This window comes from Neomonachus schauinslandi, chromosome 13, assembly GCF_002201575.2.
Source record: "Neomonachus schauinslandi chromosome 13, ASM220157v2, whole genome shotgun sequence".
NCBI classification, from domain to species: domain Eukaryota; kingdom Metazoa; phylum Chordata; class Mammalia; order Carnivora; family Phocidae; genus Neomonachus; species Neomonachus schauinslandi.
In genome coordinates, this window is record NC_058415.1 from 83,149,604 (window position 1) to 83,166,258 (window position 16,655).

Sequence of the window (16,655 nt, forward strand, 5' to 3'; positions counted from 1 at the left end):
AATAAAAGAGCTGAATCTAAAAGACTGGATTTCTGAAAATAATTGCAAAATTTTAAAAAGCAACAAGGAAAAAGACATAGACCAGGGGCCCAGAGCTAAAGACTTGGAATCACTGCTCAACTTCCTGCCCTTGGGAGGCCAGGGTCCCCTTACTTTGGCCAACCTTGGGCATGGCTTAGATATTGCCCATGCTGGGTTTGTCCATCTGTCTCCATCTGTCCCATTCCCCAGGAAATCAAGAATAAACAAAGGTAGGAAATGGGGAGCAGAGCAAGGCAGCTCAGAGAGCCCACGGTTTTAAGGACCTGGTAACATATTGGCCATGGCAGGTACTCACATCCCTGAAAAGGGGTGGCTGGGGAGAGGCAGGTCAATGTGGAGCGGGTGACTGTCAGCAACACTGTGGAGACCCTTAGATTCCCTCTATCCATCCTCTGGTTCTGGGGAACAAGACAAGGAGGTTCCTGCATGCTGCCTTCTATCCCTGGAGGTTCTCCCACCTCAATTATGTGTTAAGCATGGGGCTGGGTGTCCTCTGAGCCAGGTGGAGTGCTTTGAGACAGGTTCTGGGGAGTTTCTTCAGACTAAGGGCAAGACCACCGAACCTTGTAAAAGACTCCAAAATTCTACAAAGGACCCAGAGAGCGTAAGTTGTAGGTGAAGTTCCAAGATTCCAAACTTTTGTCTTGGGTCAAGAAAACATTTAAAGGGAAAGGAAAGGAAAAGCCTGTGTGTTTCAATGCAGTGCAAGGAGGTAGGATTCTCCTTTACCACACAGCTTTCAGGGTTATATTTTTATGGTGGAAAAACTCTCACTCAAAGTGAGCGCTGTTGGTAGCAGGGGATCAGAGAGAGGACAGAAGAGAGGGGAATTAGAGACAACATGCACAACTTTTTTCTTCTTCCACTAGCAAAAAGGCTACCTGTTAACCAAACATTATGGGAAGAAAGGCAAAAAACAAACACACCAAACCTCCCCCTCCAACCTTTCTCTGTGTCCTTCAAACCAAATTCACAAATACATCTAGTGGCTGACCTAATGTCTCCACACTGCTAGCTACACTCCTACCTTCTCCTCATAATACCTGAGTTTGCAATGCAACACATTCACTTTACCCTGTTTAAAAAAAGCCCACGTCATAAAAGGACTGGGTGCAGAAGACATTAAAGGCTGTCCACAGGTCAGGCTCCGGCTTGGAACACACGGCCACTTGGCTCAGAGATTCTGCAGGGCTCTTGGCAAAGAATGGGCTCTTTGTTCTGTGGAATCTGCTGCAAACATTTGTAAAAATGGATTTGTACAATGGCAACTTGCAGAACCTTTCCCCCACTCCACAAATTAACAACTTGCTCTGTTTAATGCTGCATTATTGGAGAGACATGTTCTTGTCCTGTCAGAGAACAATGTCCTTTGATACCCAACACAACCAGGAAAATGCTTAATTTAAGAGAAAAGCAATTTCAAAAAATAATAATAATCTGACAGATGGAGGTCTAAGCAAAGAAAGATACTGCACACAGGAGCAATCTTGGAGAAGGGGACTCTGATATGTGTCTCCTCCCCTATCTTGAGGAAAGCAGCTCGGAGTCTGACCTGTAGCCAAAGAATGTGATCTGGTTGGTTAAATAAAAAATTCAGGGAAACAAAAATATTGTGAACTTAGAAATAAACAGATACACACACAAAAATCTTCCCATCAACATGTGAAAAACATTCTGGTTGGAGCTTTTCCTGAGGAACGTGTCTCTTTTTTCTTTCTCAGAGCAGCTGGGGAAATGGCATTAAGGAGTAATGCTCTGAGTTTTAGACCCATCAAGGGACAAAGTCATCAGTCTGCTGGTACCCGTAACATTTCGCTGGAAAGAAAAAATTATAATCCGACACAGACTACCTGGTATGCACACAATGTGGTGGCCCACTAGGTAAATTTGCTAGGCCGGGTTGGAAGAGAGCAAACGGCCTTTGACTAAACAGGCAAAACAAAATGCTGTAGGCCCCTCAAGTCCACCCAGGGAGGCACCCAGCTAAAGTGGTCTGTCTGCTGCATTGGCTGTGGGAGGTACCTGGGTATGGGCAAGGACAATTGCTATAGTAAGGCAGAGAAAGGAAAAGCACCTGAAAGAGTTCTAAGATAGACATGGTGTGGCCACCGGCCAAAGCCAAGAGGGTAAGGAATACTTCCCAGAACTAGGTAGGGTAGGTAGTGAAAGAATAGGAGGTCCAGGCTGTATCTGCAGAGGGGGGCAGCCAGGCCCTTAGGAACATGAGGTAGTTTCAGGCCCCCCTCCCCTTCCAGGTGCTTTGGACTGCAGCCCTCCAGGCCTTTGTCAGCCAGGCCACTGATAATCTAACGGGCAGGTGGGCCACTCCTCCGGTACTTGGGCCTTCTGTTCTAAGGAAACCTGGTCTCATTGTGGAGAGATTAGGAGAACTTGGGAGGAGAATGAAGGGGCAAAACTTCTGTTCAGCTGATGGGTGAATGGTCTTTCCCACTGTATGAAAGACTGCAGGTTTTGGATTCAGTCCTGAGAATGAGACAGGATGGGGTGAGGGGAGGAACAGGGAAAGGAAGATTGTTTGTTCTTTTAGCAGTCTGGCCTTTGTCCCACTAACCTTTGAAAAAAGCAAGGTGAAAGAATAAATCAGTAGTGGGCACCAGGATTCAGAGCATGACATTTTGTTCAGTTGTTTTTTCAAAGGGCCAATAGGAAGTCAAATTTACAGGAGAGAGGCAAGGAGTCTCAGGAAGGTAGACCTTGGTAGATCCAGGTAAAGACACTAGGTAGCTGCAAGCTCCAAGGGAGCTGGTAGACAAGTCCCAAGAATTAACTTACTGCCAGGACCATGTATGGATAAAAAGTTGACAGTGGCAGAAACTAATAATGGTGGTTTGGACGGTGGGGGTGGGGGGAGCCCACAGCATGGTGTGAGAACAGAAACCCTTCTCCCTGAAGAGTTGTTTGAAGGGAGGACGTCTAACGTAGATTTGGTCACTGTACCCTACTCCCCCAACTATCATGCTTTCCAAAGAAAAGAGATGGCTAAATCCTCATCTCCTGCCCTGTTTCCAATGTTTCACCCACTCTGCTTAATAAACCTCCCAACACCGCTTTGCCCCTTTATGGGTGTGCTCTTTTACTTTTACCTGGCAATTCTGTGGCTAGAAAAAGGCAGTTTGCTCTCTGACAGACTAATGTAGGAGTCTGCTGAGAACATGTGGAAAAAGTAGGGATGGTCACACCCCTCCCTTTCCACTGAGGTAGTCATCTTTGTCAACATTATGGAAATATTCATCTCAGCCCCATCCCACCCTCTCCCTCAAAATACAAAAGAACTATCTCTAAACAATGACAACACTATAACATTAAACATCTTCACATTCTGTAAACTGCAAGGAAATGCATCGGCTGCATTCACACAAAAGCATGTGCATCATGTTGAAGGCCATACATTCAACTCTGTCGTGAAATAAATATATAGAAAAATGAGGTTAAAAAAACAGACAAACAAACAAAAACTCTTCTTGCTATGGAGGCAACTGGAAACATTGCTCCACAGCCTCCATCTTGGTCTCTCTGGCTCTTTCTTCTGGAGCCTGTCCTGCCCACCCAAGGCGCTGTGGTTGGCCTGAGGAGGGGCGCTGGGAACAGGTCATTCCTTGCCCACACTTGTCTTGCAGGAATGCAGTACCACCTTAAAGAGGAGGGGCAGCTGCTCCAGGGGTACATTCACCATCTTTCCTGGTAACAAGGCAGGAAAAGAAGAGTTAGTAGTGGCTGTACTGGAAGAGCTGTCTGCCTCCTGAGGCTGGAGAAGAGAGAATGTTGCCTTTTTGAGGGACTGGAGCGAGACAGTGCCAAGAGTATCAGAAAAGCTGTGCGAACATCCTGATACCCAGACCCATTTTGGTACCCTAGAGAGTCCAGTAATGATTCAGGTTATAATCATTGCTATCATCTACTTACTCTGTGCTACGTGTTTAAATGCATTATCTAATTCTCACAGTATTTCCATGTAATAGATATTACTTGTTATCTCCATTTTATAGATGAGGAAACTTAAACAGAAAGGTATTCCTAGATGTTCTCTTAGAGCTAAAATACCCTGAGAAACATATCTTTTTTTTTTTTTTCCTGGTAGATTCTCTAGCATTCTGTTCTTTAGAATAGTATAATGGATTAATAAAAGCACTGGGGAAAAAAGGAGGGGGCGGTCACAGGGGCAAATAAATTTGAGAACTTTGGGGTTAAGAAAGGTATACAGGTTTCTTTATTGGAAGGTTTCTCAGAGCATTCAGTGTGCTAATATACTTTGTAAATATCTGAGGCTGTCGTTCTTCTCCCTGCCAGTACCTTAGAGTCATCTGGGGAGTTTTAAAAAAATACTGATGCCCAGGCCCCACTCCATACCAATTAAATCAGAATCTCTGCAGGTGCAATCCAAGCACAGATATTTTTTAAAAGCTTCCCAGGTGATTCAAAATGTTGCCAGAGTTGAGAATCCAGCTCTGTGGGAGGAGAGTGGGGTATTAACTACTGACTTCCCTTTATTTCAGAGAGCATCTGATTAATATCTTATTCCGTAAAACATAGATTTGGAAATGCTGAGCCATAAACTATCAAAGCACCCCTAAAATTCCAATATTTTAGGTCCAGTTCAGATCAGCAAGAGTATCTAGGTCCAAAAAGTAGAAAAAAAAATTCCTTTGTCAGATTGAAAATTTTTTCCTTCAAAATTGGGTGGCTAAATTTGACAGGAACAGTTTTTTTTGGGTTTTTTTTTTAAGATTTTATTTATTTGTGAGAGAGAGAATGAGAGACAGAGAGCATGAGAGGGAGGAGGGTCAGAGGGAGAAGCAGACTCCCTGCTGAGCAGGGAGCCTGACGTGGGACTCGATCCCGGGACTCCAGGATCATGACCTGAGCCGAAGGCAGTCGCTTAACCAACTGAGCCACCCAGGTGCCCCGACAGGAACAGTTTTATCTTAGAGGTTACATTTCTGAGTTTTCCCTCAGTATGTGCTGGATTACTATATACAAGAATCTTTACCAGAAGAACTAAAATAACAATAACAACAAAACCCAGGATTTCATACTGGAATGGACCTATTTAAATGTCAAGAAGCTCAGAAGGGGGTCAAGACTACAAAGCAGTAACAACAAAACTTCCTTTGCAAAGGCAGGATTCTTGAGAATTATTTTAAAGATATTGCTTTAAACGAATGATGTCCAAAAATCTGTACGAAATTCTATGAAATGAAGTTAATTTTAAAAATTGAGATATAATTAATTCACATAGCATAAAATACACCCTTTTAAAGTATATATTCAGGAAATTAAGTTAATTTGAGAAACTCTGAGCCTGTTTCCCCATCCATAGAAGGACCATAAATATCACCAACAACCAGCCTTGCAGAGTTTGTTCTGAGATTAAACAACATAAAGCCACAAAGCACCTTGCCCATGACAGGCACTCAGGAAATGTTAGACTCTCTTCCCTACAAAGAAAACACAAACTTCTCATTATAATATAACTTTTCTGAGGGCAATGGTCGTAGTTCTTTTATGCAGTTGGTGATAAGCCTGGAATGAGCATCCTGAAAATACTACTTGTCTCATTTCTTTCACAAGCCAAAAGAAGCAAGGAAGGTTTGGAAGCCCAGCACCAAGAATGTTACCTGCAATATAGCGAATCTCAGGTAAGCACATCATGAGGTCAGGAAAGCGGTTCGGCTGATGTGTATATTTATATTCAGTGAAATCCTGACAAATGTACCAATATCGCTTGTTCAACTGTTCCAGCTGTGAGGCACTGGTCAGACCCCTGATATCTGTGAAAAAAACACACAGGAAAAGGAGGGGCTTTCTACTGTGGAAGAAACACCAGCTCCTTGAATATGTGCATCTTTCGATTAAAAGTTATACAACATTGTCACAACAGGAGATCTTTTCTCTTTCTATCATGGGGGAACAAAACTCTGGATAAGGGAAGAGAAATCAGACAAAGAGGGAAAAAGATTATAAAGGATAGTCACTAAACTGAGACACTTGAGCGTTAGGCTGTATCTTTCTCAACTTCCTACACAGCTCCCAGCACAGGGCTTGACACAAAACAGGCACCAGTTGATGGTGAACAACTGACTGAGTAACCTACCTTTCACAATGTATCCTTCACAGTATCTTTAAACTGGCCCTTTGCTGGAGCCAATCAGAAAGCTTGCTGATACCTACACATACTCACACATGGTCTCCTATGTGCTTTTGCTCATACTATTCTATCTGGGCTGTCACTCTAGCTTTTCTCTATATAGATTTCTCTCTCTCTCATTTATTTATATATAAATGTATATGTGTATATATATAATGCATATGTATGTGTGTATATATATATATGCACATACCAACTCCTTTTTATACATAGAATATAACTTATCTATGTAATTTATATATAAAATAGGATATGAATATTCTCTATATAAATCTTACCCAGCCTGAGGCCCAGCTCAGATTTCTCCTCCAAGTAGCTGCTGCTGCTCCCCCCCAATCTGAGGTTCCAGTAATGTGTCAAGTGCCATTAGAGTGTGTACATCTTGAAGCCAGGGACCTGGGATCTATTTTATTTAATGTCTTTAATGTTCAACACAGTACCTAATCTAGGGGAGGCACATGGAACAGCAGATAAATGAATGGAGAAGATGAATGAATAGTGGAGAAGCAGCAGGAAGAGTACTCAAAGAGGAGGGGCTCAGAAGTCTCTGAACTAGGAAACTGAATACAGTAACAGAGCAATTTCAATGTCACAGGAAGCAAGACACCCCAGTCCCACTGTGAGAACAGAGCACTCATATGCTACTTTGGAAAAAAGAGAATATAAATTCTCCATACTCCAGTAACTAGCAGCTACCAAGCACCACTTTGCAGGTAATATTCCACATAAAGCACATCTAGCACTCTTCTAATTAAAAGCCATGCTCAATACATGTTGTGTGAGGTGTTTTTTTTAAAAATATTTTATTTATTTATTTGACAGAGAGATATAGTGAGAGAGGGAACACAAGCAAGGGGAGTGGGAGAGGGAGAATCAGGCTTCCCCCCGGGCAGGGAGCCCGATGCGGGGCTCGATCCCAGGACCCTGGGATCATGACCTGAGCCGAAGGCAGACACTTAATGACTGAGCCACCCAGGCGCCCCACATTGTGTGAGTTTTTGTATACCCCCCACTCTGCCCTGTAGAGGCCGTCAGAACCACTGCCAGCCTGTCATAGACGTCTTATCTCCAATAGTTTCATCAGTCACCCTGCTCTTCTTCAGCCACTGGTAAACTTGGTACATATTTTAAATGACGCATGTACTGTCCTTGGTGTCTGTGTTTAAATGCATTAAAACTGACTAAACAAAGCGAATCCTCTTCCTTTCTCTATGAGTTATAGAGACTGTGGCATTTAGGTTTGAAGAAAAAAATCCAAAGCATGCCCTGCGCTACAGAGGGGCAGGTTGAGGACAGCATAGGCCTTCTAGGATTGGTACCCACATGGTGTGACAGATTCTGTGCGACAGTCCTGAGGGCAAAGGGGTGGGAGGTGGTGTGTGAAACATGAGGGAAATTGGCTCTCCGGCAAAAAAAAAAAAAAAATCCCCTTCTCTCACCTCCAGCTACTTACCTTGATTTAAGAAGTTAATTGCTTTCATGCAAGCATACTCCTCATTGCTGACCTTTAACTGATGGAACTTGTGATACAGGTAGATGAGCCGCTCGATCACCTCCATCCCTTCATCACTAAATCTGGGGAACAGACAGAGGTGTGAGTGGGCTCTGATACCAGTGGAGGTTAAAGAAGGGAAGAGACAGAGATCTCCTACAGCTCTTTAAGGCGTCTAAGATAGAAACGAGCCTGAGCTTGGGGGAAATGGAATCCAGAACCATTATGAAGGACAGGTAGATCCATGGTTTATCTAGAGGCAAGGCAGCTCACACAAGCCGCTTTTTCTAAGGTCAGGTGGGGTCAATCAAATCTAAGTTCAAATCCAGCTCCAACATATGAAAGCTGTAAGACCTTGGGAAAATCATTTGACCCCTCTAGCTTTGAGGTTCTCTTTTGTAAAATAATAATGCTTGCCTGCTTGGGGTAACAAGGGCCAAAGGCGGTCTGAAATGTAAATGTGGAAAAATATGACATTATTAAGATACTGCTATTGTTGAGATGCAGCCTCCAGTATCAATGTCAGCTGCCATGGTGACTCTGAGCCTCTGCCATGGTGAAGAAAAAGCTGATGATTATATTTTTTAGGTTTACTGTTTCCAGCAGGGCTGAGGTTATGCACAATGAGAAATTTTACTGGCATCCCTGACTTTAGCTAGGGAGGAAGGGAAACATTAACTGAACCTCCATGCCATGCCAGTCTCCGTGCTGGGCACTTTATGTGCATTTTCTCATTTAATTTTCTCAGCTCTATGGGCTATGTGAGATTATCATTACCACTGTATAGATGAGAAACTGAAGTTTAAAGAGCAGAGGGGACTGGTCCACAAGCACACAGCTAGTTGGTGGCAGAGCTAGAACTTGGAACCTAGGCTAACTTCCCAAGCCCTTGGTTTTCCCGATATCTAAGGGCATTATCATACTGTAGCAGATAAGACTCAATGCGGACCATGCTTCCTTCTTTGGATTAGAAGTAAGCTCCTTGGGGAAAGACCAAGTTTCAGAAAAAGGAGCCCCAGGTTAGGGGACTAATACTCTGGGTCACAGTGGGGAATACCTCCATACCAGAGGTGGAGATATCACCAAACCAAGAAGGCTTTAAAAAGCTCAATGGGGAAGCAAGCGTTTATAATAGCTGGGGTCAGGCTCAGTCCCCTTCTAGGAGTGGGCTAAGGAGAGTTCCAGATAGGCCTTAGATACAGCTCAGTCAAGGAGAGAAGATGCTCAGCTCTGGGACTACTTCCCGGTGACATGTTCAGATCCGAGTACTGCAGCCCTATGCCAGGCAAGAAGTCCCTATCTGGGTAGGGTCCTGAACACCTAGGGACGGACTACTGCTGTCTGGGCTCTACTGCCTTCTGCGTTGACTCTGAAGGCTTTGCAAAGGCTTGGCCTCTGGGCAAGCAGCACATTTTCTCTTCCGGGGGGGAAAGCCTCGCTCTGATTGGGGCCAGAGGCATCTGTGGCATCTGCACTTCTCAAGCACCAGGGGGAGCTACAGGAGCAGCTACCCACCGCTAGAGCCTGACCCCTTTGCCTCAAAGCCCCATCACGGCCTGGGGCTTCTTTCCTCCATTCGCTGATGTGAACAATGAGGGCTGACTCAATTTCTCTCTGTACCTGGCTCAATGGCTTTTACAACTTTATTAATACTTCCCCAAACTGGCTGATAGACAAATTTATACTGAATAACTACTATACTAACCTTATCTACCATTCTATCCTTTGTTGAGTGTTTGCTACTTGCCAGTTACTTTGTTAAATATTCAACATGCATTATTTCACAGGATACTCCCAATAAATCTACAAAATTGGTATTATAGCCCTCTTCGTTCACATGTGGAAACAAAGCTCAGGGAGATTATTTACTGTGCCCCTACTGCATTCTTACATTTTACCTTCCTGGCAACCTGTGAGATAAGTAAGATCACTGCACATTAGGGATGAGGAAGCAAAAGAAGAGCATCTTGCCTACCCCAAAGTTGCATAGCAAATAAGTGGCGGTGGGGTGGGGCCAAAGTTTAAACCCAGGTTTTCTAATTCCAAGCCTCTCGCTTTCTCAGCACTACCGTGTCTACTCCCTATCTTGTTCTTAACTGGTAACTGGGAAAGGCTACCTCATGCCACCACAGGGGACCTCAGGAGCTCTGTGTTCCCACAGCGACTCAGCCCAGGGCCCAACTCAGTCGGGTGTAGGGTTTGCTACAGTGCCTCCACAATGCTGAGACATGCGGGAAGCAGTGGGCCTGGGAGTGAAGAGCACTCATCACAGGACTCTGATGGCTACTTCTGTTCTTGAGAGGAAAAAGGTCTTGACTGAGAATTCCCTCTAGTATCTGCCTGGAGGGGTGGTGTGGGGAGGAAATGGGGTACAGCATCAAAAAGGAGGACGCAGGCAGAGCGGCAATGCCAGCATCTGTCTGTGGCCGAGCAGTGTAGCAAACAAAGATAACGTTCTCTCCCTTAATCAGCAACCGCTTGCCCCGAGTGCTCCCTCTGGCACTGCAGAACCTGCAGGTGTGTGGTTATCAGCCAGACCCCCAGCCAGCAGTGGTGAACTTACTGCTGGCTGAGTCTTGATGTGAGGGACACAAAGGAGCTCCCAAGTGCCTGGCGTGAGCATATGTCCCAAATCTGCCCTTTCTCTTGGGGACAGCACGTACCTTCTTTCCCACATTTCCTAGGACGGGCAACCATCATGGATCCCTGGCAGTGGTGGTGGTGGGGGGGGCTGGCAGCCAGCCCAGTGCCCCCACTCAGTCTCCACAGCCCGACTGCAAAGCTTTCCTCCACACCCCGCATCCCACCCCTTGATAAACAAATTGTTCTCTGTTCCATGGGCCTGCTTTCTCCTGCAGCCGTGCCTCCTCCACATCTGCCCACTCCACAGTTCTAACGCCCCTGTATTCCCTGTCTGCAAATTATCAGCATTTAAAACCAGAGAGTTGGACAAACACACCCATTCTTCTTCGAGGTTCCCATTACACAAGCATGCTGGGACAAAGAAAACATTCCTGCCAGGATCCCCCAAACCACTGGACCATTCAGTCAGCAATTGAAGCTGACACTATGTAAGTTATGTCCTATTAAGGGGGCTGAGAGGCCCAGTCGTCTCTTTTTCATTCAGCTAAGTGCACCTACCCCCAGGAGCAGTCATCAGCTTTAAAGGAATTATCATCTCAGCACCCATGTAAACACTCCAAGATTGAAAGTAAGACTGCAACTCTAGGACACATTCCAGAAAAGTTGAACTTTTTAGAAGGCTAAATAATTCAGTAGAGGGCAATAGTAAGGATTCTGGGCTTCGGAGCACAACAGATCTAGGTGATAATCTCAACTTCATCTCTTTCTAGGTTTGTAGCCTTGAGTTTTTTCACCTCTCTGAACCTCATGCTCCTCATCTGTGGAACAAGGATAACAGTGCAGTTGCTTGGGGTGGTGGTGAGGACTAACCAAATGTTTGTAAAGCACTTGAGATGGAATTTGGCACAATAAACAGTCCATAATTGTTAGCTATTATCATTATTAATGGCATCATCATCATTGCTCCTGTTATCACAACAAAAAGAAAAGATTGTTTCTTGAACCTTACAGCTAGGGTGTGAGCAGAGAAGCTGGGAGGCAACCTTCCAGAGATCTGGCAGAAATGGAGCTAGTGTTCATGAGATAGAAGTGCCCATTAAAACCCATCTAGTGCAAGGCATCTTCTCTTGAGAGTGAAGGAGTCTTGATTAGGGCCAGGAGCAGTCACTGGCTGGTGCTACAATCTGCTTTAAATCAAATTCGCCCAGCTCACTGTCTGATAACAGCCTGATTAAGGAAAATGGGTACCATAAATTTGATTCAATATTTGAGAAGAGAAAAGGAGGTGGTCATGTATCATCAGGGAAAAGCCTTTTCATGACAGCAGGAACTCACTTGCACTCAAGAGTCGTGAAATAGTAAAGGCATTTTGGGGGAGTAGGAGTAATGCAGGAGCAGGCAAGGTAGAAAAGAGCTATGGCCAATTACGGACTCCACACCCCAGTTTTTAGCAGGGTAAGGAATGCTTTACTCTGATGTACCTGATTCCAGAGGTTCTCATACTTCCTTTTCCTCTGACCTCTTGAGCTGTCAGGCTCATGCCTGATCAGGCTCAACAGACTCCAAACCAAACTCAGAGTGGCTCATCGCTTAGCCTGTTCTTCTCAGGCTCCATTATCTTGGCTAAGAGAATTGGCACTCACCTGCCTGGCAGCATCCCCAACTTCTGCCTCACTGAAGTCCCACTGACTATACCTCCTTGTTATCTCGTAACTCTGTGCAGCCCTCTCTATTCCCAGAGACACTGCTCTCTTGTCCAGGCCTTGTTTTCTTTTACCTGGGTTATGGAAAAACCTCCTACCCAGCCACCATCCTCTAGTGTCGCCCATGCCAATCCATCTTGAGCTTTACAGCCACAGGGATCTTTCTAAAATGACACCCGACCATGTAATTGCTCCACATAAAAATATCTCAAGATTTAATAGTATTTACATAATATAACCCAAATTCTTTTGATAGGCATTTAATGAATCTTTTTTTTTTAAGATTTATTTATTTCCTTTAGAGAGAGAGAGTGCGCGTGTGCGTGCGAGCAGGGGGAGAGGGAGACAAGCAGATTCCCTGCTGAGTGGGGAGCCCAATGTGGGGCTCAATCCCAGGACCCTGAGACCATGACCAGAGCTGAAATCAAGAGTCGGGCGCTTAGGGGCGCCTGGGTGGCTCAGTCGTTAAGCGCCTGCCTTCGGCTCAGGTCATGGTCCCAGGGCCCTGGGATCGAGCCCCACATCGGGCTCCCTGCTCCGCGGGAAGCCTGCTTCTCCCTCTCCCACTCCCCCTGCTTGTGTTCCCTCTCTCGCTGTATCTCTCTCTGTCAAATAAAAAAAATCTTTATAAAAAAAAAAAAAAAAAAAAAAAAAAAAGAGTCGGGCGCTTAACCGACTGAGCCACCCAGGTGCCCCTAGACTGGCATTTGAACACCTTATGATCTGCCTTTTTTTAATCTTCTTCTCCAGTCATTTCTCCCCTCATTTCTGTCTCTCAGATAAATTCTCTCTATACCCTAATCCATGGGATTGCTTTTGGTTCCCTGCACAAACCAACCACCCAGGATCTCTAACTTCTAGGACTTTATCTCCTGCCTTCCTCCTATTCTCTATAATCTACCTAGAAAAACCCACTTCAAGATGCAGCTCAAATGTCTTTTTAAAAATTTTTTATTATGTTAATCACCATACATTACATCATTAGTTTTTGATGTAGTGTTCCATGATTCATTGTTGCAGCTCAACTGTCTTATCCTCTGGCAAGCATTACTTGATTATGCAAGTAGAGGTACTTACTCCCTTGGCTGTGCTTACACAGTCCCTCATATACCCCTCGATCTCCATCAGTATCCACCTGATTTATAGATTGTTATGTTTCTATTTGTCTCCCAATCCCCTAAGCCAAGAATAGGGGCTCTCACCTCAGAGTCAGAAACCATGTCTGCACCATCTCAATCCCAACTCCCCTCCCTCTGACACACACAACAGGGTCCTAGGTACATGGGCATGGAATCAGAACTAACGTGTGGAGTTTAACTCGTTTTTCCCATGGAAGGATTCCATATGCTTCTTGCATGGAGCAGTAAGTCCTGACAATACATCTATTTCTTATCCTCAGAACTAATACATGTTCTAGAATCAGCATTGTTCAACAGAACTTTCTGAGATGATGGAGATGTCCTATATCTGCACTGTCCAATACAGTACCCGCTAAGCACATGTGGCTAGTGAGCATGTGGAATGTGGCTAGTGCAAATGAGGACTGAATTTTTAATTTTATTTAATTTTAATTAACTTAAATTTAAAAAGTCACCTGAGGCTAGCAGTTAGTATATTGGACAGTGCAGCTCTACAGTCTCCTACAGAGACTTCCTAGAAATAAACATTCCGTCACTAATTTACTAGCCTCTGCCTTGCTCTTGGGGCTCAAGGGACTGGATACAGTGGGATGGGGTGCTTTATGAAGCTCAAAGCCACAAAGAACCCTGCATGGCCAATGATCCCTGCCTACCTGCAGAGAGCCTGGGAAAAGTCATCATTCTATAGGGACTAGAGCCCATAGGCCGACTTTGTAGACAGCCCCAGGCTGCATTGGTGGATTCCAGGCGAATAAAGAAGCCAGACTCACTGGGCCAGCTCTGCAAACCCTGACAATATTAAAACCTGCAGACTGCGATTCAGACACTCAGTTGGCCCAGAATGAAGGAGCTGGAGATAGGAATTTGATGGAAACAATGAATTAGAGGCTCAAACAGGGGGTTCGGTCATCTGCAAAATCAGATAGCTCTGTTTACAGGACAAAGTGTCAGCTGGGTTCAAAACTCTGAAGCCAGTAAGCATCACTGAAAAGGAAATATTAGAAAACCAGGGGAGAGTGTCAGCATCCAGACTCCTCCCTCTGTCAGCTGTGCAAAGGGCCCCTGAGGGTCTTGGAGCTTTACTTTCAGCCTCAGCCTAACACTTAGCCTGTCTTTATTCCATGGCAATTGGGTGACAGAGGAGAGGCACTTTGGTCCTGTGTAGAGAATTGTGGGGGCTAATACCCCATCTCCTCCAGTTTTCATTGATGGGGTACCTCTTCTCCCCTCATTCTTGGCGTTCTGGAATCCCAGGACTTCCATTTTTAAAAACTGTTCAATAAAGGTGAATTACTGAAATTATTTAGTGAAATTATTTAAATGTGATTTAAGCTTTATTTTTCACATGATAAATTAATAAGCCAGGAAAGTTGTATCAACAGATCACTTGTCCTGATTTTGGGGTTGTCACCATGTGCTCTAGGTCTTCAAAGTGAGTGAGGGGCGCCTGGGTGGCTCAGTCGGTTAAGCGTCTGCCTTCGGCTCAGGTCATGATCCCTGGGTCCTGGGATCAAGCCCTTCATCGGGCTCCCTGCTCAGCAGGAAGCTTGCTTCTCCCTCTTCCACTGCCCCTGCTTGTGTTCCCTCTCTCACTGTGTCTCTCTCTGTCAAATAAATAAATAAAATCTTAACAAAAAAACACAAAGTGAGTGAGAAAGATCTGTGCTAGACAGGGAGATTAGGATCCTGGTCAAGTAGGATGAGAAGTTACACCAGAAAACTCTGAAGAGAGCGCTCTGAAGAGAGCGGCTCGGTCTCTTAGCCCCATGCTCTTACCACCTCAGTGCATCTCAGATGCAGTCAAAGAGCCTAAGCTTTGACATTGGGCAGCCATAGGTTCAAATCGAGGCTCTGTGTTCAAACCCAAAACATTAAAGGGCAGATCTCTTTGAACTTCAGTTTTCTTATCCATAAAATAGGCGTAACAACATCTATAATGCTAGAGGCTATGAGAAAAGAATAAGACAGTAATATAAAATACCAAGCCCAGTGCCTGGCATATAGTAGGTACCACAGTGACTTCTAGATCTTGTTCTTGAATTGTAAACTGTAACTCAGAGCCTCTCACTTTATAGATGAAGTTTAGAGTTTAGGTTTTTGTTTTGCCCAGATACATTCTCTTATCTCAGTAATCCAGATGTGATAAAAAAAAATAATAATAGTGTAGCACTCTGCTAAGGCTCGCTGCACAGTATCATTTATTTTTCACAACTACCTTGTTGGGGAGGTACAGGTATTATCTATCCCATTTTATAAATTCAGAACGTAGGAATCAGAGACTTAACTATGGTTACAAAGCTAGTCAGTGGCAGAGTTACGGATTCAAAACCAGCCCTGTGTGTGGCTTTAATTCCTATCCTCTAAAGGGTCAGTGGGGGCACTCCATCCCCACTTTGCAGGGATGACGGTGATTTGGTTGCTTGGGACTTCCTCCCCAGCCAACAACCCTTACCTGTGTAGTTCTTCATCAGAGGGTGAGTACTTGGCAGTGACATCAGCCAGCTCCCCAAAGATCTGTTTGCTATAAACGGTGAGGGAGGACAGCAGGATTAATTCCTGCCAGGTAGAGCTCAGGAGGCACGTGTAATCCTTGATTGAGAGCTCGCAGAAGAAAGGCAGTTTCTTGATCCAGGCAATCTGCCTAAAGAGCAGCTCATCAGCCAGGCGGCAAAGCAGGGCAAACAGCTCTGCCTGAGTCACAGCATACCTGGGGGTAGGGACAGTGAAAAATCACTTCCAGTGGCCAGAGGGGGAGGATGGGGGGGAGGGGGCAGAGGGAAAGGGTACTCCTAAGAGTAAAAAGGGTCTCTAGCAGTGGGCTCCTTGTCCTTGATCATGGGTCTCCAGCTCCATCAATTGAGTCTAATGATAAAGGGGCAGGACTGGGGCCAGCAGCAAGCTCAGGGCTGGAGAGGTGGGTTTGGTGAGAAAAGGTTGTAGAAAGGAAAGGAGGCTTGGAAATTTGTGCAATTTATTAGGGAATATGACTTTTAATGTTGGTGTCCACTAGTGTTCCATGTGTTAGAGAAAATTCCATCACTCCTGCACTAGTTTTGGCAACGAGAGCTCCTGTAGGGCGGATCTGGTGCTCACCCAATACAGGGACTGGCACAGAAATGAGTCAGAGGCCATATGACTGAAAGAGAAGAGAACATGTTCAGAAGATTTTCCTGCTCTCATTGCACCCCCTGGTGGTGAGACTTCAGAAACTAAAGTTGCTCAGCCCCTGTAAGCTACTGCTGAATGGAAGGAACAGGGCATTTCTCATCTCTGGGCTGGATGAGACAGGGTCCCAGTTTTCTTTCTTTCAAGGCCCCTTGGCATGACTCATCTCCACACCCCCACACCCAGGTTTATAAAGATTTTGTGTGGCCTTCTTATAAGCAGATCTTTGAATTTCCTCTTCTGATATTGGAGACTAGCTTAAGAAATCTCAGGATATATCCTAGGGGGTCTAAGCTTGATAACAAACAGCCTATGCCTCAGGCCAAAGGAGTAATGGGTGCAGCAAATGGTGGGCCTAAAGGCTG

The 16,655-nt window shown here is 45.0% G+C and overlaps 1 protein-coding gene across 1 annotated transcript in view; it reads right to left on the reverse strand.

Annotated features, from left to right (window-relative positions):
- Positions 1 to 3,496: 3,496 nt before the first annotated feature.
- Positions 3,497 to 16,655, reverse strand: part of NR6A1 (nuclear receptor subfamily 6 group A member 1) — a 54,994-nt gene continuing 41,835 nt past the window's right edge. Inside the window, exons 6-9 of the mRNA XM_044920429.1 lie at positions 15,578 to 15,832; positions 7,662 to 7,783; positions 5,679 to 5,831; positions 3,497 to 3,741 (exon numbers count right to left, since the gene is read on the reverse strand). Of these exons, the coding sequence (XP_044776364.1) occupies positions 3,653 to 3,741; positions 5,679 to 5,831; positions 7,662 to 7,783; positions 15,578 to 15,832 (619 nt within the window). The 3' untranslated portion in view covers positions 3,497 to 3,652. The remainder of the gene's footprint in view (positions 3,742 to 5,678; positions 5,832 to 7,661; positions 7,784 to 15,577; positions 15,833 to 16,655) is intronic.